A 22,500-nucleotide genomic window follows, 5' to 3' on the forward strand; every position below is an offset into this window, starting at 1 on the left:
TGTTTGCGCCACTGTGTTTATATGTGTGTGTGTGTGTGTGTGTGTGAGCGAGAGAGAGAGAGGGGGGGAGAAAGAGAAAGAGAGAGGAAGGAACCTATTTGTTACATTTCATTTTTTTGCGTAGGAAATCGAAGGGGTTGGGGGATGTGGGAGTTGGGGGAGTTGGGGCTGGGGGGGGGGTTGGCCACCGTGAGTGAAACCGAAATCTGAGGCAGACACACTCCGCTGGTCTAATTTCATAGCTGTTGCCGTTTTAAATATTGAAGGGGTTGTCAGCCAGCGTCTCCTCCACAAAGCAGATGGAGGGGAAAAGGGGAAGGGAACATTCCATTGAGAAATAAAAAAAGGGGGAAGGGAGCGAGTGAGCGAAAGAGACAGATAGACATGGAAGGAGAGAGAGAGGGATAGAGGGAGAGAGAGAGAGCGTAAGAGTGTGAAAAAATAAGGAGTCAGAAAGACAGAAATACAGCTAAAAGGGTTGGCTTTTGATGTTTTTTTTTCTCTCTCTCTTTTTGCCACAACACGGAGGGGTTGAGGCAGATGGAATATGAAGGGACACTGTACAGTGATGGATGAGAGAGATACGTCTGTGAGGAAGATCTGTACTCACACACACAGCAAGCATCATTCTGTGAACAAACTAAAGAACAGGGAGAGAGAGAGTGAGAGAGAAAGAGAGAGAGTGAGAGAGAAAGAGAGAGAAAGAGAGAGAGAGAGAGTGAGAGAGAAAGAGAGAAAGAGAGAGAGAGAGAGAGAGAGAGATGGGTTTCAGGGTGGCGTGGGTGACACGAGCCAGAGACATAAAGTAGCTGACAGATGACCGTAACATTAAAATACAACCTGCGGCTCTAAAACTGCCTTTGGTTCAGCGACGGCACGGGGAAGGCAGCAAGCAGAGCTACTGTTTGAGAGAGATTCCTAGATGTAAACGAAAGGAAAGGCACTGAACATGTGGTTTAACTGAACGTGTGTAAACTAATCAACAGTTTTAAAGTATCAACATGAAGAGACACGACTCTCCTTATCGTTGGGTCAGACAGTGTGGACTTCTCATATCATTCCACTGTCTCATATCGTTACTGTGGACTTCTGGTATCGTTACACTGTCTTGTATCATTACTGTGGACTTCTCATATCTTTTCTGTGGACTTCTCATATATTATACTGTCTCATATCTTTACTGTGGACTTCTCATACATTATACTGTCTCGTATCATGACTGTGGACTTCTCATATCGTTACACTGTCTCGTCTCATTACTGCAGACTTCTCATATCGTTACACTGTGGACTTCTCGTATCGTTCCTGTGAACTTCTCGTATCGTTACACTGTCTCGTATCGCTACTGTGGACTTCTCGTATCGTTACTATGAACTTCTCATATCGTTACACTGTCTCGTCTCATTACTGCGGACTTCTCATATCGTTTCACTGTGGACTTCTCGTATCGTTACTGTGAACTTCTCGTATCGTTCCACCGTCTCGTATGGCTACTGTGTGGACTTCTCGTGTATCGTTCCACTGACGGTTGTCTGTGTAGTTGTCATTCCTGGTGTGAGAGGCCCTTAAGGCTAGGAGTGGCTCTAAAGCTGGGTTGGAGTGGAGAGGAGTGGAGAGGGGTGGAGAGGGAGCCATGTGGCGGGGTGCGGAGGCTGGGGTGGATGGAGGCGCGGGTGATGGTGTCAGGTGTCAAGACAGATGGCGGAGAGCTTCTGATAGGGCTTTGCCAGGAGCTCCGCACACTCTCCAGGGCCTCTGTGCTGCTAGGCAGGGAGAGAGAGAGAGAATCAGAGAGAGAGAGAGAGAGAGAGAGAGAAAGCAGGCAAGCACGAGAGAGAGAGAGAAATGGAGAGAGACAAGACAGGGGAGATAGCGAGGAATCAACAGAGACAGCGAGAGAAGAAGAGAGGGGGGAGGGGATAGATACAGGGACCGATAAAAAGATGCATGAATGGATACAGGAAAGGATGGATGGATGGATGGATGGATGGGTGGACGGATGGATGGATAGATGATGTTATGGCAAAGGGAGCGGAAACATCAAATGCCTGACATTGAGCTTAATGAGCCTGGGTGTGAGTTCCTTTGGATAGAACAGCTGGACGCTATGAATCCCTTGTCTTCCCATCCTGTCCAATTAGATTTCAAATGGCAAGTACACGTTGAACTGTGGTGCTCTGAAAATTGCTTGCCACGGCTAATTCTACCTAACAGCCAGGTGGGACTCAAACAGTGCTGTTTCTGAACATAAGCTTTTTTTTTTTTTTTCCTGTGAAAAATCTGGATCAAGGACTCGTTGCGTATTAATCGCAGATTAGCATCTAAATGCTTTGGCTCTCTAACTGTTAGCTTTTTTACCAAAGAGGAGGAAGAGGAGGTTTTTTTTTTATTATTCACTCGCTCTTGGTCTTGGCCCAGGTGCAGAGGGGTGCCCCACCTGATGCCAGCTCAAAAAACAAAGAGTACTGACTGTACCCGCTCTGCTCTCCTCGCTTCTCTTGTGCCGACTGTTTCTGGGCCAGTCTCTCAACCAGGGGGGAGAAAAAAAAAAGGAACACACCAAATCGGCACGCCAGCCGACCGACATGATGTCAGTGCACGAAGCAGACCCTCTCATCTTGCTGCTTCTGACGACGCAAACGAGGCCCCCTCGGTATTACAACACGCACTACCATATGGAAATCAAGGCACGCTCGGCGGGCTGTGACGTGAAATGTGACATATGGCATCCTGTGCAGGGTTGGCAGATCGGAAGTCAATAAGGTAATTACAAGGTATGAGTATGGGAGATCACACAGTCTAACTCGGGCGGCGGAACGTGTGTAAACAAATAAAGGGGAATAAATACGTCGGACGTGTTTTTCCGCTTTCCCAACTGGCGCGGCACGGTTGAGCGAGCACACAGATGAGGCTTGCGTTGCGACTGACGTACGGTAGACGAACGACGCAGACGGACGGGCTGCCAGGCTGGCCCTCGGATCCGCACTAAGACAAACAGGCCCGTGACGAATGGGGCCGCGGTTATAAACACGTCTGCTTTTGGGCCGTGGCTTCTCATCCCCCTCTCTCTACCAAAACCGCCTGATGCCAGCGAAAAAGAAATGAAGAGGGGAAAAAAAAGAAAAAGAAAAAAAAAACACACACCAGTACGCTTTCGACCAAGTGATTCATGTCGGATGTCACCGGAGTCGGTGGAGCGGATGCGAGCAGGTACGATCGCGCTGACATTAGCCATTTCAGCTGTCGACTGAGATAAGGAGCCCAGTCTGTATTAATGCTCTCCTCTCCTCTCCTCTCCTGGCTTATGCATCCTTCCCTATCCTGTCCCCTTGGCACGAAGTGTACAGCCTTTGCCAGATGATTCCATATCTCTTTAATCTCCATCAGCACAGAAGGAGACCGAAAGCTAATAGATCAGCTCGCTAGCAAAGGTAATATGCCTTCACCCAGAGGCTCTGTCTTAACCTCCATAGCAGACAGGACTTTATTGTTAAGTGCCTAGCCGCTCTCTCTAAACGCTCCTTACTTAAAGGCTGGTTAACTTAGCTCACTCGGTTCTGCGGCACTATCCTTGGGAGACAGGGACGGCGCGGGCCTATGCCAGGGAAGTCATCCACCTCAGAGGGTTCGGAGGGAGGATGAGAGCGTATCGTGGAAGCAGATGGGGATTTTGGGAGGGTATAGCGTTAGAGGTAAGGCGGCATAGGGAGTTGGCGCACGTGTGCACGGATGAATCACTGACTAATTTTTGACCTCAGCGATGCGGTCAGTCGAGGGGTTAAGCGCCAAGATCCGTCCCCTCACCACGCAAACTCCTGAGGTCACTCTAGGCCAGGCCTGGCCAGCGCTGTGCCGGGACCCGCGAAAGCCCAGGAACGTGTGACGACAAACAAACAAAAACCAAAAAAAAACCACGGCACAACCGTAAGCACGGCAACGGGAACGGAGCGCTGCTTCCTGTCGGCAGACGGCGAGCGGGCCCTTGGCCGGCGTGTTCGGCACGGGCAGCAGCAGATGGTTCGGCATAATCCGCCGCCGGGACCTGTGCATTCCCTTCGCCACCAGATACTCTACCCCTGCGCGCGCGCGCACACACACACACACACACACACACACACACACACACACACACACACACACACACACACACACACACACACACACACACACACACACACACACACACACACACACACACACACACACACACACACACACACACACACACACACACACACACACACACACACACACACACACACACACACACACACACACACACACACACACACACACACACACACACACACACACACAAAATCTGATCTGATCCAATCCGAGACTGCTGCTGATGTAAGACCTGAAACCTTAGCCACTCAGAACAAGAAGATGGCAGATCGAAAACCGCAAATGGTCACTTGGGCTGAATTCCATACGGGGGCTTATGTCATTCAGGTTCTGTTATCCAATCCAACCCAGTGATGATGACTGAGTCTTTAAACCAAATACGCTCTTTAGAAATAGTCACTCAGTAATGAATATGTCAGGTAAGCCCCCCCTAAGATGAATGGGGAAAGGACTTTTAATTAACACTTAGAGCCCGAGGTGAGATTCGTTATGTACCTTCGTATCTTTTGACGTGCCAGTGATGGAGGCACTCAATGGGGCCTCCTGTAATTCATACCGGAGTGAGCTTCTGCAGTTCTGCTGCCAACATGCAGGACAGGACGTGCACACACACCTGGGTCACGCAGACGGCTGGAAGACGGCGCACAATCGCTGTGGTGTGAAATGTTCAATGAATGCTTTTTATGAGGCGGGGGGGGGGGGCAGTGGTTAGATAAATAAATAAATGTGTCAAACAAGTCGGAGATGGGGACTGATAACTTCACCTGCGTCTCTCTCTCTCCATTTCTTTCTTTCTCTCTCTGTTTCTTCACTCTCTCCTCCACCACCACATTTTCTCTCCTTCTCTCATCCGTGTCTTTCTGTCCATGCCTGCTTTCACTTCCCATCCCAGCAGGGGCGACTTCAGAAAAGTCAAAGTGTGTTTTAGCTCTGGATGTGAGTCGAGTCGAGTCGAGTCGGGTCGCCCCCAGTCAGAGAACAGCGGATCCGCGCCAGTTTGGACCCGGATCCGGTGCCAGGCGGAGCCGCGAGCTGGGTGGTGGCAGGGGAGCTTATGTGCACACGCTTTGCATAATTGGAGCTAATAGGGGAAGAAATTAAATCCCAGTGCCTCTCTCTTTTTTTTTTCATTCAAGTCCCTCCAAATAAGGTCGACAGGATGCATCTCTCTCGGGGCTTGGATGCCCTGGCGCTCCTGCTTGCTTTTTTTTCTTGAGGAGCGACTTTGGTCCAAAAACGCGAGGAACCACACAGAGGAGGGGACACACTCTCTTGCCTTTTAAATATTTCACATGGAAGGTGCTCACTGCTCAGTCGGTGTAGTGCATTTGGATATGTGTGAGGGAGACAGAGAGAGACAGAGAGAGAGAGATAGAGAGAGATAGAGAGATAGAGAGATAGAGAGAGAGAGAGAGAGAGAGAGAGAGAGAGAGAGAGAGAGAGAGAGAGAGAGAGAGAGAGAGAGAGGTGCACCACTCGTATGTTGCCTGAGAAACAAGGTGCGACAAGACAGAGTAACAAGGCATGGATGGGAAGAGAGAGAAGGGGTGGAAAGGAGGACACGAATGAGAGAGGAGAGAGTGAAGAAACAAAACAAATACCCCTGTAGGAGAAGGTTAGAGGCAGAGAGAGGGAGAGAGAGGGAGAGAGAGACAGCCTGGAGGAGATAGAATCTGGGAGGGTGAGTAGGAGAGACCACATTCACTGACTCCTGCTCAGAGAAGGAAGTGGCCCAATGATGCATGTTTCAGAGAGCTTTGATCTCGCAAATGAGAGATGGAGAGTGAGGGGGAAGTACGGGAGGAAGAGATTTCCCGCCCCCCGCCCCGCAACTCCTCTCACTGGTAAACTTCCCAACTCTACCGTTCCACTGTTACACACACACACACACACACACACACACACACACACAGATATACACACACAGAGATATACAGATAGACAAGAGAGCAAACCAGAGACCTAGACAAAGATCAGCGAGGCATGCAGACAACAGAGGCAGGCAGACAGGCAGACCACAGCCTCACAGCCTTCGGGCTAATAACACCTTACTTCAGCATTAAAATAGCTCGGCTGAGAACCCTCCGGTGCAACATAATGCAATCCAACACAATGGAGAAAGAAAGCCCCATGATGCTTCTTCTTCTCCTCCTTCTCCTTCTCCTCCTCCTCCTTTCTCCGTGGCTGAGGTGCCTACTGCCGTGCCTCGGAGCGACCGGTGAGAGGCTTAATTAGTCTCATTCAGTCAAGACAAGCATTGTGGCTCCCCGCTGGGCCTTTGCCTGGGAGAGTTTCTCACAGTGCTGACAGGTGCTTTCCACTGGGGTGGGAGGCATTAATCTCCAGACAAACACACACACACACACACACACACACACACACACAGACAGAGAGAGAGAGAGAGACACACTCACACAGAGACACACACACACGGGCCTCAGGCTTGTGTTGTTTCGCTCGGAGGTGACAATACAAAGGGCATTGATTCGCGCCCTCGGAGGGAGCCGGGATGCCCGTCAACCGGCTGCGTGCCGTCAGGAAGTGGCGGCATTCGTCTTTTGAGAGCCACCCAGGACGTCCACCCAAAACCCCACCCCCTCCCTCACACACACACACACACACACACACACACACACACACACACACACACACACACACACACACACACACACACACACTCACACTCACACTCACACAACCCCCTACACTTCAGACTGAAGACCGAAAAGTTTGAAAAATAACAGCTATTCAATCCATTGTGTTGACTGCTTCTCCATTTAGAAAAAAAAATCCCTGTGTCTTACTTGCCATCACTTTTTTTTGGAAGCAGACTGAATGGCAAATCCATTGGCAGTTGTAGCTGTGAAAAAAAGCAATATCCACATGCACATATAGCCTATAATCAGGGTTCTGCCAAAAACCTGTCATGGGCAACTGAATACCTGACATGTTTACTAACCCGCCTGTGATAAGCTAATTAGATCTGAAAACAGACATATCCAGTTCTCGGTATCTTTGTCTCCTCCTCCTCCTCTTGTCTATGCCTATTACCTGTATCCTCATGTTACACTGAGATACTGAAAACTCCACTCCTCACTTACAGCTTCTCTCAGCCTCTGACTCCTCAGAGTCCAAGGGTCACCGACAGTGAGACGTCAGAAGGTCCAACTATGCCCAAGATGTTCAACGATACAGACTGCATGGGGACAGGTGTTAACATAAGGCAGACTGTGTTTTTTTTAGGGTAATTGTCACACGGAGTCGTGTTTACTGCAGCTCTAAATAAACTAATCTTTGCATGTCTAAGGTGAAAAGGTTTTTTTTTAAAAAAAGAGAGAAAAGAAAAGAAAAGAACGCAAGGGAAATTAGGCCACCTTCCGAGCTCACAGTGATGAATGGCGAAGTGGAGAGCACGGGAAGGGACAATATTTCCAGCCGTCTGAGATAAAGACCTTGTGTTCCTGACTCACGCAGTTCCTTATGGGCGTCTCGTAAAACAGGCAGTGAATCAGAATGCTTTGTGCGGAATTAAACAACGCGAGCAGTCACTGCACTCGCTGGGAAACTTGGACTCGTGAACGGAACCTCCGCGAGCACAAAAATTAACAGGAGCACCATACCGGTGAGGGTAAAATAGTCCCAGATTTTCAGAGGCTTTCTGCCAAGATGATGGAGGCAACAGCTGGCTGTCAAGGTTACCTCTCAAAGAAGAAGAAGAGAAAGGCACAGTGAACTTTCTTCTTCTCTTTAAACCGTTACAAATGTACCAAGACGAATCGATTTCAGACCATGGGCAGGGTTTTCAACGTCGCTGAGTAATGAGGTCGTGGGGAAAGGCTAATCGTCTCCATTAATGACAACACTTTTAACGCTAAGATGAACTAAACCGATCAGCTAATGCAACCGCTGTTTAAAGCAAATCACCAGGATCATTCAGTCTCTACATTTAAAAAAACTAAACCTACCCAAATGGAAGTTATTGCGCCCTAGTCTCAACCAAGCACCCAAATATCCCTGCAACTCCCTCTATTGTTAATATCACTTTGCCCACACTCTTGATCTCAATACAAACACGTAGCCTATGCTGTGCTGATTAGGATACGTAACATGCGCTTTTGTCTATCTTGATGTGAAAACATTAGCCTACGAAAATGTAGAGTAACGTTAGTCAGATAGTAGCCTAAACTGAAAGCAAGTACGCTGTTGAGCAAAACAACTCATGCAACCCAAATGTAGGCGTATGAAAAATATCACCTGCACAGCCAACTAGGCTACCTCGAATACAAAGTTGTACATTTTCACATCTAAATGCACTGTTACCACTAAAAAACAAACACAAAGTGTCTTTGATCCACAGAGGCTACTTCAACGTACGTTGGGCATTAGGTAGGCTACACTGTCGCGTTGTCCAGCGCTGTGGTGGTGGTGGCTACGTTTCGGAAAGTTAGGAGAAACGTACAATGACTTCAACACACAAAGAAAAAACGGCACATTTTGCTCCGTTACTTGAGAGCAACTTTGTCCTACCTGTTATTCTGTGAGCGGCATATCCCATGCTATCCGAAAGTACGAGTTTAGTAATCCTAGCCGGAGCTCCGGAGAGCAAACAATGAACCACTTAATTTCCCTAGACGGTGTAGTTCTCAGTAGCACCACATATCAACGAAACCGTGCCTTTCCTTGCGCTGACAGCACCGGTAGAAAAGCCCGCCCATGTTTCACGCTGATTGGCTCTCATGTCGACGGACCCCTGTAACAAGCTTTCGGCTGGTTTTCTTTCCTGTCAGTCATTGCTTAAACATTTACTCAGCCACAGCAAGCTGGAGAGGGAAGCAGGATTGATACAAGTAATTGGGCGTATTGTAATTGCACAGTCTTTGAAATCAAATTGGCACCAATTCAGGCACGTTTAACCTCATACAATGAGAACGGTTTGGGCCCAATATGTTTTAAATTGGTACGCTAGTGGCCTCCTCCGGTGACAGGGCGCGGTGAACGTGTCCCCGGCGTCTTCTTTTAGATTATGAGTAAGTAATGAAATCTGCGTTTCATTGTGCTCTTGATGTTGAAGATGGACGTGTTCAGTCATGGTAGGAAAACTCCACCGCAAATGTGTAAGATGTCAGCGGGCAACCGTCTACAGGCCTGTGGGTCTGTTTTAGTCCATGGTTCAACTTGTCAATCTTTGCGATTTTACACGCTCGGGTAAAATGTCAGGCTATTTTTAGTAAGAACGTCTGATGAGGGAGATGTGTGGGGCAAATCATTCGCCATCTCGGCGGGTGGCATATGTTAGGCAATCATAGTCCATAATTAGCCTTGACTATAGGCAATTCGAAATCTAGTCGCCGTTTAGGGCCATGCTGGATACCATAATGACAAGTCATTGTTGGCAAGTTTCCTTTATTTTCCCCGAAAGAAAGAAAAGACAAAAAAAGAGAGTGCGAGGAAACGAAACATTGATCATTAGCACTCAAGGAGAGCAACAGAAGATTCCATACCATGCTGTCTCCACACTCTGTCAAAAGTAAACGATATGCAATAGGCACTATATTCAGCAATCTCTCTGCAAGTAATGCATCTCAGAATTGGACAGAAAAAGAAAACATTTACATTTTAATGAACGGTCTCATTCATCACACCCTGTAGGCCTTATAATAACTATTGCAGTAGGGGAAAAAACCTCAGTCACTCTGTCTTAACATGTTCAGTTTATTCTTACAGTGTTTTTCGTCCAGAACATCCCTTCCACCCTGTGTCTACTGTACACTATCGTCAGTTTGCACTGGTGATGCTGAATGCGCTCTGTGCGACTTGTGGCAGCCTCATGTCCGTGTGCTCTTCCGTTCTCCCGGGACGGTTCAGACAGAGCGGTCCGTCGCTGGCGTGCACTGCGGTGTAACCAGAGGGCCCCCTAGTGGCACAAATGTAGAAAGGAACAGCAGTCAGCTTCCAGTTCGCTTTTGTTTTTGCTTTCCAACCTCTAAAAAAATCGATGTAAATGTATTATGTTAGTTATTTTCACGTAAAGCAAGACAACAATGCTTATCAAATTACCCTTGCAATGTGAGGGTGAAGGCCACTGGCTCCTTCTTCGTGTTGACAGACATTTCATGGACACTGCGACTGGAGGACTCTGTGAACACAACCAGCAGATGGCGTTCTTAGACTTCGGAGCATTCTCATAGTTTCAAGGCCCAGTAATCAATCATGGAAACTTTAAAGCAGCCTTATGTCAAAGGGGAAAAAACACTCTTTTTTCACAGCCGTCTTTTTATTATTATTATTATTATTATTATTATTATTTGGGTCGCTGAAATAACGACCGTCTTTGACTGTGACAGTCCAAAAGTGATGTGTGTACACAGACACAGCATATAAAAAGAAATGAATAAGACTGTTTGCCATGGCAGTAGAGAACTAGACAAACATACAGAGAGAGAGGAAGCCTACCTCTTCTCATCACTTTATGTAAACCCTTTGGAATTACCTGGCTTTCTGCATTAATTGGATGCAAAATGTAATCTGATCTTCATCGAAGTCACAAGTGAACACTATTTAATTAAGCCACACAAAAGAATATCTTTCATGTCTTTATCGAACACACCCGTAAATCATTCACAGTATTGGTGGAAATGAGCGTGAGCCCTTGGAATGAATGACTGGTTCAGCTTCCTCTGGCCACTAATGAGCTCAAGTGCTCTTGGTAACAGTGTGAATCGGATCTTCACAGCATTCAGGAAGTATGTTAGCCTGTTTGCACAGTTCAGCCATATTCTATAGGTCTAGTATGAATGGCTCTGATGAGGTTAGTCCACAGAACCTCTTGGACTCTGACTGGGCCACTTTAAGGTAGATGTTCTTTGTTATCGGGGCAATTCTGTGCATTGTCCTGTTGCATGACTCAAACTTTCCTTAGCTTTAGCTGGAGCAAAGCCTTCCTGTCATTATCATGATTGAATATGGATAAACCTGGGAAATCAGTCGTGGTTTTGACAAGTTGTCCAGTCCTTGAGACTGCAAAGACAGCCCTAAATCACAATGTTTTTTATTCACTGTACTTCAGACATTTTTTTATGTCATACATGGGTCTTTTCAAACAATTCAATCTATATTTAAAATCAGTTATGAGACCATTTTCCCAGAAGGACTGTGGAGTGTCAAGGTGTCAAGGACTGTGTGTGTGTGTGTGTGTGTGTGTGTGTGTGTGTGTGTGTGTGTGGAAAGCAGCACTTCCTCTTAGTTGTCCTCCTTTAGACACCTTCCCTGTTACTTTTAACCACATTTACAATTCTGCATCGTAACATTGGATTCATCACGGCTGGGTGCTCACAATTATGCTTGTAAGTACACTGGTCCACAATCTTTGACAATTTGCTGATATGGGCTGATGAATGTGTAAACTCTATGAGATTACTTAGTAGCCTTTTTCAGCTTCATAAATAAGATCAACAAGTTGTTGGTGGTGAGAACTGAATTGTGTATTCAATATGGACAAGAATAACACAATCATTTTTATAGTGTGTATATCAGCAGAAAGAGATTGTGTTTGTTCATTATTGTAACTCAGATGAAAATCAGATCATATTTTAAAACACACATGCACAGTGCAGATAATTCCAAAGGGTTCACTTAATTTCACTTGTAACTGTAGATGGATCAATGAATAAACAAAGGAATAAACAAATGAATGAACGAACGAACGAACGAACGAACGAACGAACGAACGAACGAACGAACGAATGGATGGATGGATGGATTGGTGACGATGACTGATGGTGATAACACCATAGTGATCTAAACACTCACCTGACTTAAGAGAGAGGGTCCCCTCTGTCGTCTCCAGAGGAAGCGCTGTCTCGGGGTCACTCAGATGCCGCCCACTGCTCTCCCCCCACTGAGCCTGAGGCCGCGATGGACTTCCAGGGGTGACCTTCTCCTCCACCTCGTCCTCCTTGCAGGCAAACACGTCGCACCCTTCGTGGGGCCTCTGGAAAGCGGACTGCAGGGGAGGACATTGGATCAGAGGCTCCCCCAGCTTCTCCAATGGAATCGTCCGTCTGGTTTTGCCCTTCGAACCCGCAGCAGGGAGTCCGGCAGCCTGAACTTCCTGTCTGTCGCCATGGTTACCTTTACCATACCAAATCCCCTTCAGCTCTTCCTCTTCCTCCTCGAACTCCCAGTGACCGGGCTGAATGGAATCCACGCGGTTGCCACGGGCCCCAATGTTGTTTGAGGCTTTAGAACTGGCTGTTGTCATGGATACGGGAGTATCAGAACACACTGAACAATTGACGTCGGCACAGACTATGATGCGACTGATCTTATGAGCGCTCAGCTTTCCGTTTGAACTCACCGAGTCCCCACCAACACTAGTTCTGTATCCTACTGTGCTAGCTATGTAGTTTGACTTAATAGAGTTCATGTCTTTTGGCTTGTGATAAATGTGTCCGTTGAGGTCCTTAATTTTAGTGTGAACACTCAGGCACTTGTGAAGACAGCCCGTCGCTTGAACAGCAGAAGTGTGGTTTGGCGTGATAGCAGCAGAACAAGGTAACTTCGTCAGTAGATGAACGTTGGCTTTACCCGCACTGTCTTCCTCGTTAGCCTTCATCCCCATCAACTGGACAACAGCCTTATCCTCACCCTTAGGGGGGCAATTAGGGGGGCTATTAATGATCGGAGCAATATTTGACTGCACTTTGGCTGAGTCAGAGCTCCTTGGGGAATGGTTAGGGCGGGAGCTAACAGTGGCACTACTATTAATGGTGCTAACGGTATCACTTGTCGCTGACGGTGAGGATTCAGGAACCTTAACATCCGACAGGTGATCCTCCTCGGGTTCTTGGTCCCACGTTGTCTCGTGTTTTGCCTCCTCGACTGGGCTAAGGATGAACTGCTTCTGTTTGGACAAGGACGGAATCTGTTGCGGCTCCTGAGGGGCAGTTGGTAGGGCAGTTGGCAGGGCGGTGGGCAAGGATGTTGGCCGGGGCTGCTGGCACGAGGCCTGGGCATCAGTGGAGTCCAAGCCAACGGCAGCAGCAGTGCTGATCTCTGCCTGCGCCTCACCGGCTCTCGTCGGTGGATGGTGGACATTGAGAACCGGCGCGGACGGCAGCTGACCCAGGTCTTTGGGCAGTGGATGGTGGACATTGAGAACAGGCGCGGACGGCAGCTGACCCAGGTCTTTGGGCAGGTGGAAGCTGAGGGTGGAGCCAAGGGACAAGTAGCACCTCTGGCTCCTGATCTGACCGCTAGCGGTGCCGGTCTCTGCTGGCGTCCGCTGTGCTGGGCGCGAGTGTCCCCGGTCACGCAGACGAGGCGAGAAGGCTTCTGCCTCGGGCCTGCCAGTCTGGGCGGCGTTGAGAAGGAGAAGAGGGCTCGGCCTCACGTACACCTGCAGCTCGGCGCTGGCGGGCGAACGCCTCGGCCTCAGCCTCTGCCGACGGCCCGGGGGCCACGTGTTGGTGCAGTATGCGCCCGCAGAGGAGGACGAAGAACCAGAGGCGGCGGCGGCGGCTCCGGACGCCGAGTCGTCCAGTCCCGCAATGCCAAGCGTGGAGCTCCTGCGCTGGATCTTCTTCTTCCCGGGCGCCGCCATCTTCTCGTCCAGGCACGACGGGACGGCGGCCATTTTGGACAGCGTGGGAATGAAGACCGAACTCACGGCAGGCACAGAGGGAGAGGATGAAGGCGACGGTGTGGATGGTGACGACGAAGATGAGGAGGAAGATGATGACGAGGAGGAGGAGGAGAAGGAGCAGCAGGAGTTTCGGGGTGATGATGATGATGATGATGATGATGATGGCAGTCGTTGGTCCTCACCGGTTCCGGAAACATCCTCGCAAGTCTTCTCCGGGGACTTGCTGTTGCTGTCGCTGACATGTAGGAAAGTGCTAACCTGCGGAGGACACACACCAGAGAACAGAACAGAGACACGACATGAGACAATGGAAAAGAACGAAGCCCGAAAACCCAACCGCTCAAAGTCTAACCTCATTGCATCGCATTGCATCGCACTTGCACACTCTGCAATAAAAAAAAAAAACGGGGGGCTCCGTCCATCCAAACACTAAATTCTTGAGGCGTTATGAAAATCATATGGTATTGTTTGGGCTCCCAGCTGCAGCAGAGGCTGGTGACAGCCACAGACGTGACTAAGCCGATTGCATGCCACATTAATAAATCCTCCGGCCTCTTAGGGCCTCTGGTGCTCTTCACAGTGCATACCTCCGCTAATTGTTCCTCAAACCTCTCTACCCCCCCCCCCAACCCCCCTCCCCAACCCCAACTCACCTCCCCCTCCCCCAACAAAAACCCCACTGGGAACCATTTCAAAGCGCGAGGCGTCATGGAGACTCCATGGAAACTCGATTATGAGGTCATTCCTTCGCCACGCCAACCATTGAGGAGGGAGGGGGTTGAGAGGAGCAAGGGGGTTGAGAGAGAGAGGGGGGCAAGGGGGGTTGAAGGGGACGACCAAGCCAAGCTGAATTGTGAGTACTTATGGGCTGACATCTGGGTTTCAGGGTGTACTTTAATGACTTTGGTGTGAGATTTATGGGGATGATGACCAAAACTTTTTGCCATAAAGTGAGGGGGATATTGGGGGAAGACGGATTGGTGCTCTGATTTAGGTTGACTCCAAAATGTCTGCACCGCACTGGCCCTCGCAGTCTCCTCCGCGCTCGGTCCAAATCATTGCGATTCCAAAGTGAAAAAAAAAAAAAAAAAATGAAATGTTTTTTTTTTCATGACTCATTTCAGCCAAAAGGCTACATGAAAACAGTCCGTGTAATAAGACTCTTGTGCTCCTGCAGCTTGACTGGTAGACTGTTATAAGGTCAGGAGTATGCAAACTGTATGTCATAGGTATACCCCACAGGGCAGACACATACACGGTGTACTGCAAGTCTCTTTGACAAAAACATATGTTTACATGAAAACAGGTACCGTTTTGAGATTTCCCTGTTTCTGTTACTGAACTGGTATTGTAAGGAGCTAAAGCCAAATGGCCTGAGGCGTCAACTCAGGAAACACACAGAGAGGATACTCTAAACATTTACCTCTCCTGTAATCTACTGTTGGACAGAAAGTCATCTGTACTGGAAAGGTAAACAATAGTGTTCCTCTGAATTTACCCTTTGAACCCGTGATAATAACCCATTACATCACGTGAACTTCCTGTCAGTTGTCATGGTTACATCTACTAAAAGTACTGTAATATAGCACGGACCTCAGCTAACACCTGTGAGGCCCCAGGATCAAAACCTAAGGATCGTGATATACGCTTCTTTGGGCCCCACCGTCAACTTCAAGGCAGTGGTTACCTCCACCGTCAACTTCAAGGCAGCGCTGCCTGGAAGGCACTAGGGTCAGGCAAGGGTTAGGTTTAGGGTTAGGGTTAGGTTACAAGGTGTGGCAGTGCAGCCTTGAAGTCAACGGTGGGGGCCCAAAAGACCATCAAGCAAGGATCATGCAGGCTGGATCCATCCTCTGGTCTAAACAAACATTTCTCGGTTCTGCTGAAAGCTACTGTGCTTAGCGACGCAGCGTGTAAAGCCCTTTTGAACCCACCAGGGGGATTCTGTCTGCGCAAACGTCCTGTCTGTTGCGTACTGGCCATCCCCAAATCCCCTTCCTGCTCTAATCCCTCAGTGAACAGGTTGAGTGATGACTCAATATGGAAACTAACCCTACGTCTGTATCCCATCTGCGCTGGACAGAAACACTGTGTCGGGAGTTCGAAAACCCCATGGCCTGGTGCCCACGATGGCCCCAGGTTGGACTGGACTGGACCCTGCCCTGAGGTCATTAGTCAAGCCCAGTCACCTCTTGCCTAATCTCCTCTATGCGCTCAAAGGCTCTAAAAGAGAAATGAAACTTGGAAAAATTAAATGGCTGCCACTACCAGCGACTCACTCTTGTGTGTGGACTGAGTTCTAGGTTCCTTCGGGCTGGAATAACAAAAGACTGACCAGGGGGCAGGGACTTCTACTCGACAAGCAAACAAACACCGGCTCTGGACAGACGTTTCAGAGTTGGAACAGTACTGATATCTCAAAACCTCTGATAGTAAGATGGTAAGTATAAAACAAACTACTGTATATTGATATTTCAAAACCTCTGATAGTAAGATGGTACTGTAAGCTTAAAACAAACTACTGTATATTGATATCTCAAAACCTCTGATAGTAAGATGGTAAGCTTAAAACAAACTACTGTATATCGATATCTCAAAACCTCTGATAGTAAGTTCACCTTAAGTAGGTGAACTTAAGACGAACGATAGTGTGCTTGCAGTGTGCAGCAACTCACTCTGTGTGTGGACTCGGAAGGCTCCTCAGCCGCTGCGGTCAGCTCTGGGGGTGTCTGCACCTGGCTGATCCCTCGCTCCTCTTCGTCGAAGCTCAGGATGAGGCAGATGCTGTTACCCAGGGGCCTCGTCACCTTGCCCGTGGGGTCGTCGACGACAACGCTCGAGACGCTGGTGACGCTGGCCGAGCCGGGGTGAACGGGCACCGTGGCAACTCTCGGCGCACTTGTGACACTGAGACTGCTGGACACACTTCCTGTATGCTGGCGCTCGGGACTCGGCGATAGGCTGGTTGATTCTTTGTCACCGGTTGGCTGAGCTTGAGGAAGACTCTCCACCACTCTCTGTGAGTCTGACAGCCTCGGGCTCGTTGTCTTACTCTTGGGTGTCTGGTGAGCGGTGCCAGAACCTTCCGCACGACCTGGTGCCCTCTGCCTCTGAGTCACTTGGTCCTTCTGAGACCTCCAGTTGTCTCTGATCCATCCCAGCATGCTTTGCAGCTCGTCGGTTCTTTCCCTGATCTGCCCCGGGTGAAAGAGTGGACAACAGTTCAGCGGCTGGACTGGACAGGACATATCGTCATTAGTTACAGCAAAACTGGGTCAAGGGCTTATTAATATAAATGGCATAACAGCATAAAAGCATGACCACACAAGCGTATTATGTGCACACATTCTTGAGGCATTTCCTCATACCCAAACACATTCATTAAACATTACTTGTCTTGAGAGGACAGTATGTTACAGTTGTAAAAATTAAACGTTATATTTTCCACCTAAGAAAAGCTGCAAGTTCTGCTCTGACATACTGCGTGGTCTTGCCAACCGCAATCCCTAAATATGGATACATTTAGTCTCACTCTCTCTCTTGCTCTCTTTCACTCTCTGCCTCTCTCTCAAATACATACACACACACACACACACATCCTTTCTCTCTCTCACACACACTCACTCACACACACACACACACACACACACACACACACACACTCTTTTGCTCTCTCTCTCTCACTCTCACACACACACTCTATCTCTTGCACTCTCTCTCTCTCTCTCTCTTTCTCTCTCTCTCACACACACTCTCTGTTGCGCTCTCTCTCTCTCTCACTCACACACACACACACACACTCACAATTTTAGCCAGGTGATGGCCATCATCCATCAGTGTTTGTCCAGTCGAAGTGAGCTGAGTAAACTCCTCCATCTTCTGCTGGATCCTGAGGTCCAGCTCCGACATCACCGACCCTTCCTCACCCCCCTCCTCATCCTCATCCTCGCCCTCCTCAGCCTGCGCCGCACCAGAGCCACTGGAGAACAGGCAAGACCGAGTGGCCTCGGCCCACGCACTGCAGAGAGAGAGAGAGGGAGAGAGAGGGAGAGGGATGGAGAGAGGTGGGGAGAGAGACTTTAGACTTTAGAGGTTCCTTTATTGACAGTCAAAAAGAAACCAAGCAGCAATAAAAACAAGCCATGTTAAAAACCTCACCCCCCAAACAAAAACAAAACCAGAGAGGAAGGGAGAGGGAGGGAGAGAGATAAAGGGAGGGAAGGAGAGAGAGAGAGAGAAAGAGGGAGGGAGAGATATGTAAAAATTTTTCACAATTGCTATAAAACAGATTTTTTTGGATCCTTCCACCCAACTATAAACACAGATCTCCATTCTCAAACTACATTCACAAAACGTCTGACACACTTCTTGCCAAATCAGACAATATTGCCTCAAAACTATTCTCCCTGTGCTCAAAACCAAACAATGTCTTCAGATCATTCAGGCAGCAGTCATAATGAGACCACTACATCAAAAATGGGAAAGTGTTCAGGGCATATACTGTATGTCCTAAAGAAAAGCACAACACAGTAAGTACATTTTGCATCTCCAAAAAACCTGAAAATTGTTGATTATTTAGCTTAGCAATCAATTCCATAAATGTGTTCAGGCAACAGTTCAGAGAAAGGGGTTTAGTGTTTAGTGTTTTTATAACTAAATATCATGATATAAAATATTTTTATATCATATAATAAATCTTATCATATAATAAAGATTTAAATACGTTCTTTTTATCTTACTGAAGAGAGAGATTGGTTACCTTGATAACGTATTATTCAGATTTAAATACTTTTAACACATAATTGTATCTGTGTGCTCTTGTGTTAGACATATGTCGCTTTGGTGTTGTTGCTATGAAAGAGTCATGCCAATTAAGCTAATTTGAATTGAACTGAATTGACAGGGAAGAAGAGAGAGAAGAGCATGTAAAAGAGAGAGAGAGAGAGATGAATTGCAGAGAAAAAATGAAGGAGAAAAGACACACCAACAGCAAGGCAGAGAGAGAGAGAACGAGAGAGAGAGAGAGAGAAAGTCGATAACAAGATTAAAGATATCAAATGGTGAAACAAGATGGTAATCTTTCATATTGGCACTGTGCTTGGTGAAAAAAGCCAATCTAGCCTCTAACATCTGTCTCCTGATAGTTTATTATCTCGGAGTATTCCTCTTTTTCCGTGACCTGGTTTTTCTTTGATGAGTGAAGATGGAGCGAAAAATGAGGGGAGACGCGAGCGAGTTTAAATTGGCTCGACTCACATCATGGCCAGGTACTTCTCGAAGAACTCCCTCAGGTGTCTGAACTTGCTGAGCCGTCCCCGGTTTTCCGCTAGGCTGCGGCCTACCTCCTCCCAAGCCTGCAGGGTCGCCTGGACCTCCTCCCCGAGGAGCACTGACCGCTCAGGGGGAAACGTTTTGATGTGAGCGGCTAGTTTCTCCATGTCCTCCACCTCCCCTTCCATAATATGGAAATCAACCTAAAAGAAAGAATGATTGTTATGGGAGAGCTAATAATGGCAATCCACATATGCAGTGTTGTTATAATTTTGAATCAAAACAACATATGCACAACATATCATCTCAAATAAAAGCTTATCTTTGCAACATTATTTTTTATCTTAAGCTCAAAAGTTGCCCACAAACAAAAAGCTTTGTTTGTGGGCAATATGGTATAAAATAATGGAATTGCAAAAAGTAGGCTACGGTTAAAAACAAACAAACAAACAAAAACAAATTATATGTGATACAGTTGGTACATACAAATGGTATGTGATACAGGTGGTTTTCAAGATAAGCCACCTGGAGAAATTAATATAAAGAAGCTAAATCTCCGTTGGCCGTTGTAGTGGGTGTTCACACACACACACACACACACACACACACGCACGCACACACACACACCTCAAGGTCGTCCTGCTGCTCCTGCAGGCCCTCCAGGCCAGTGAGGTCGGGGTCGCCGAGGGCGGCCATGTTGGACTCCAGATCCAGGATGTCCATGCTGAGCTCGGCACAGCGCGACAGGTGCTCGTTGATGCGCAGCGTCAGGGTGGAGAGCTGGGGAGAGAGAGAGAGAGAGAGAGAAGAAGAAGAGAGAGAGGAGGGGAGGTATGGAGGGAGAGAGAGGGGGAGAGGAGGGGAGGTATGGAGGGGGTGAGAGAGATTTAATTACAGTTTGTTTTTAATTAAGAGGAAATGATGTAGGTGGTGGAGAAGAGGTGTGAAAATGTGATCTGTCTCTGTTGTTTTGGGGGTTTTTTTAGTATCTGTGAAGTGAATTCCCACAGAGAAACACACCGTTTTAATCATAAACTGAAACACGCACACACGAGCTCATACACAATTACGTTCACAAGCACATACACACACAAGCACACACAAGCACACACACACACACACACAAGCACACACACAATTACATTCACAAGCACACACACACAGACACACAATCACACACACACACACAATTATGTTCACAAGCACACACACACACACACACACAAGCACACACACAATTACGTTCACAAGCACACACACACACACACACAAGCACACACACAATTACGTTCACAAGCACACACACACACACATACAAACCTACACACACACACACACACACACTCTCCCATTCCCCATACCAGGTTCATGAGCTGCTCTGTGGCTTGATCGTGTGCCGGGGACGGCTTCCTGGCGCTTCCTGTTTTGTTCAGGTCCACCCGCACCTCCAGCGTGTCCCCTCTCCCCGCCGCCACACTCAGGCAGCCGGGCTGCTGCTGGCCGCTCGGCCCGTGCACCACCTGGAGGGACGGCGGAGACGTTACCGTAAACGTTAATTAAACGTTTGCCCAGGCAGGAGGACGAAACTTAACGCCATGCAGGGGGACGGAGGAGACGTTACAGTAAACGTTAATTAAACGTTTGCCCAGGCAGGAGGACGAAACGTAACGCCACGCAGGGTCGGGTTGGGTCAACGTTCTTAAACTCGACCCAAAAAGGCACACAGCTCTGAAGCTGCGGCCACGAAAAAAAAAAAGAAAATGTAATAACAAGCTGGAGAGAGAGAGAGGGAGAGGAGGAGGTTCGCTGATATGAGTCACTCTTTTGGCTTGATGAGCGTGTTTGTAAATGCCACGCTCTAATTATGCAGGCAGGCCTCAAAGCCACACGGAATTACACACACACACAGACACTCTCACACACACACATGCACACACACACTTACACACACAAACACACTCGCACAATGAAGCACATATGGAAAAGTGTAGCCGCAAGAGCAACAGAGGTAGAAGGAGAGGGGGTGTAGAGAGACCCACTTACTTACACACACACAAACACACACACACACACACACACACACACACACCAGGGGGGGTACTGCATTCCTACCTGCCACATTCCATGGCTGTCCTTTTGTTCCAGGTGTTCCAGGAACTTTGTTAGCATTCCGGAATCGCACTCCCCCACATTCTCGGGGGGAACTTTGGCCTGTGCAGAACCCCTGCTACATTCCTTCACCTCCAGGTCTGACTCCTCTTCTTCCCCCAGCACATCGACCTCATCCAGCACCTCCTCCTCTTCCTCCTCCTTTTTGTCCGAGGAGGTTCCAGGTCTCCCCTCCCGACTCCTCAGCAGTTCCCACAACATCTCCACTTGCTCGAGAAGCTCCTCGATCTTTGGGCAGTTGGGATCTTCGGCGAGCTTCTCCTGCTCTAACGCCGTGGTGATGTTGTCCCTCAGCCAGGACCGCGTCTGAGGTGAGGAGACCAAGCGGAGGAAAAAAAATATGTCTGTATTTCCACAGCACTGATGCAACTTGACCGTTAATTTAAACCTCACAATGAGTTCAACAAATTAATATGTGATATGGCCAAAAATCAGGAACTACTTCCTAGGTGTGCAAATGACCTACAGTTGTTACACATTCTGAAAAAAAGAATGGCAAATTCAACCAAGCAGTGGTATAAATACCTTTCAATAGCTCTACATTATTTATTTATCTATTTATTTATCTACATACTTGATTTAATTAATCAGGACAGGGAATAAAGAGCAAACCATTTTATTTTTGGTCTTTCTGTGAGTCACTCTCATTAGGGCAGTATTTTATATGTCTGATTAGCTCTCCAGTCTCACAGAAATGCCCTCACGTAACAGCTCATCAAAATCAGATGTTTGAAAAGAACCTACACGGGAATTATATCAACATGTTGAGGAAAACAGAGGAAACTAACGAGAGACTCTATGGCTTAACTTGATTATTAAAGTACATAAAAACCTAGTTTACAAGTTTAGTTTCTAAAACCGACAAAAAAGGTCATTCTCAAACTCAATTATCCATACTATCAGTATAAGTATAGGTTGGCACAGCATCAAAACGAGTTTGAAACCATTAATTTAATGTTAAATAAAAGGAGCCAACAATAGGTAAAAGGCCAGGCCTACTTTTAAGTTTCATAAAAATCACTGTGTCTATGTCATATGCTGTGTCTACAACATACTGTACATACATGTCCAGTGAAATGTGAAATGCTGAGTTGATTTAACACATAATTGATGTGGAACAGACATCCACATTACAATCAAATACATGTGTTATTATTATATATTTTGTATAGGCCTATGTTTTTTCCCCCAGTGCCAGTGAGCTGTATACCTTATCAGCAGATGAAGTGGACTCCTCTACCAGTTCAGAGAGTCGAGAGCCTCGGTCGTCTGAGAGGGCAGTGCTGGGG

General features: G+C 47.7%; 2 protein-coding genes across 2 annotated transcripts in view; both read right to left on the bottom strand.

Annotated features, from left to right (window-relative positions):
• The window catches only part of sipa1l2 (signal-induced proliferation-associated 1 like 2), a 121,898-nt gene extending 112,924 nt beyond the window's left edge, over positions 1 to 8,974 (bottom strand). Inside the window, exon 1 of the mRNA XM_062544205.1 lies at positions 8,656 to 8,974. The gene's annotated coding sequence lies outside the window, so the exon portion shown is untranslated. The remainder of the gene's footprint in view (positions 1 to 8,655) is intronic.
• A 546-nt stretch (positions 8,975 to 9,520) lies between these two features.
• LOC134089779 (serine-rich adhesin for platelets-like) overlaps positions 9,521 to 22,500 on the bottom strand; it is a 13,017-nt gene continuing 37 nt past the window's right edge. Inside the window, exons 1-10 of the mRNA XM_062544206.1 lie at positions 22,422 to 22,500; positions 21,155 to 21,517; positions 20,404 to 20,562; positions 19,670 to 19,822; positions 19,028 to 19,245; positions 17,576 to 17,789; positions 16,447 to 16,965; positions 11,938 to 14,029; positions 10,186 to 10,264; positions 9,521 to 10,042 (exon numbers count right to left, since the gene is read on the bottom strand). The exon at positions 22,422 to 22,500 is cut by the window's right edge and continues 37 nt beyond it. Of these exons, the coding sequence (XP_062400190.1) occupies positions 9,904 to 10,042; positions 10,186 to 10,264; positions 11,938 to 14,029; positions 16,447 to 16,965; positions 17,576 to 17,789; positions 19,028 to 19,245; positions 19,670 to 19,822; positions 20,404 to 20,562; positions 21,155 to 21,412 (3,831 nt within the window). The 5' untranslated portion in view covers positions 21,413 to 21,517; positions 22,422 to 22,500 and the 3' untranslated portion in view covers positions 9,521 to 9,903. The remainder of the gene's footprint in view (positions 10,043 to 10,185; positions 10,265 to 11,937; positions 14,030 to 16,446; positions 16,966 to 17,575; positions 17,790 to 19,027; positions 19,246 to 19,669; positions 19,823 to 20,403; positions 20,563 to 21,154; positions 21,518 to 22,421) is intronic.

Source organism: Sardina pilchardus, chromosome 1, assembly GCF_963854185.1.
Source record: "Sardina pilchardus chromosome 1, fSarPil1.1, whole genome shotgun sequence".
Classification (NCBI taxonomy): Eukaryota; Metazoa; Chordata; class Actinopteri; order Clupeiformes; family Clupeidae; genus Sardina; species Sardina pilchardus.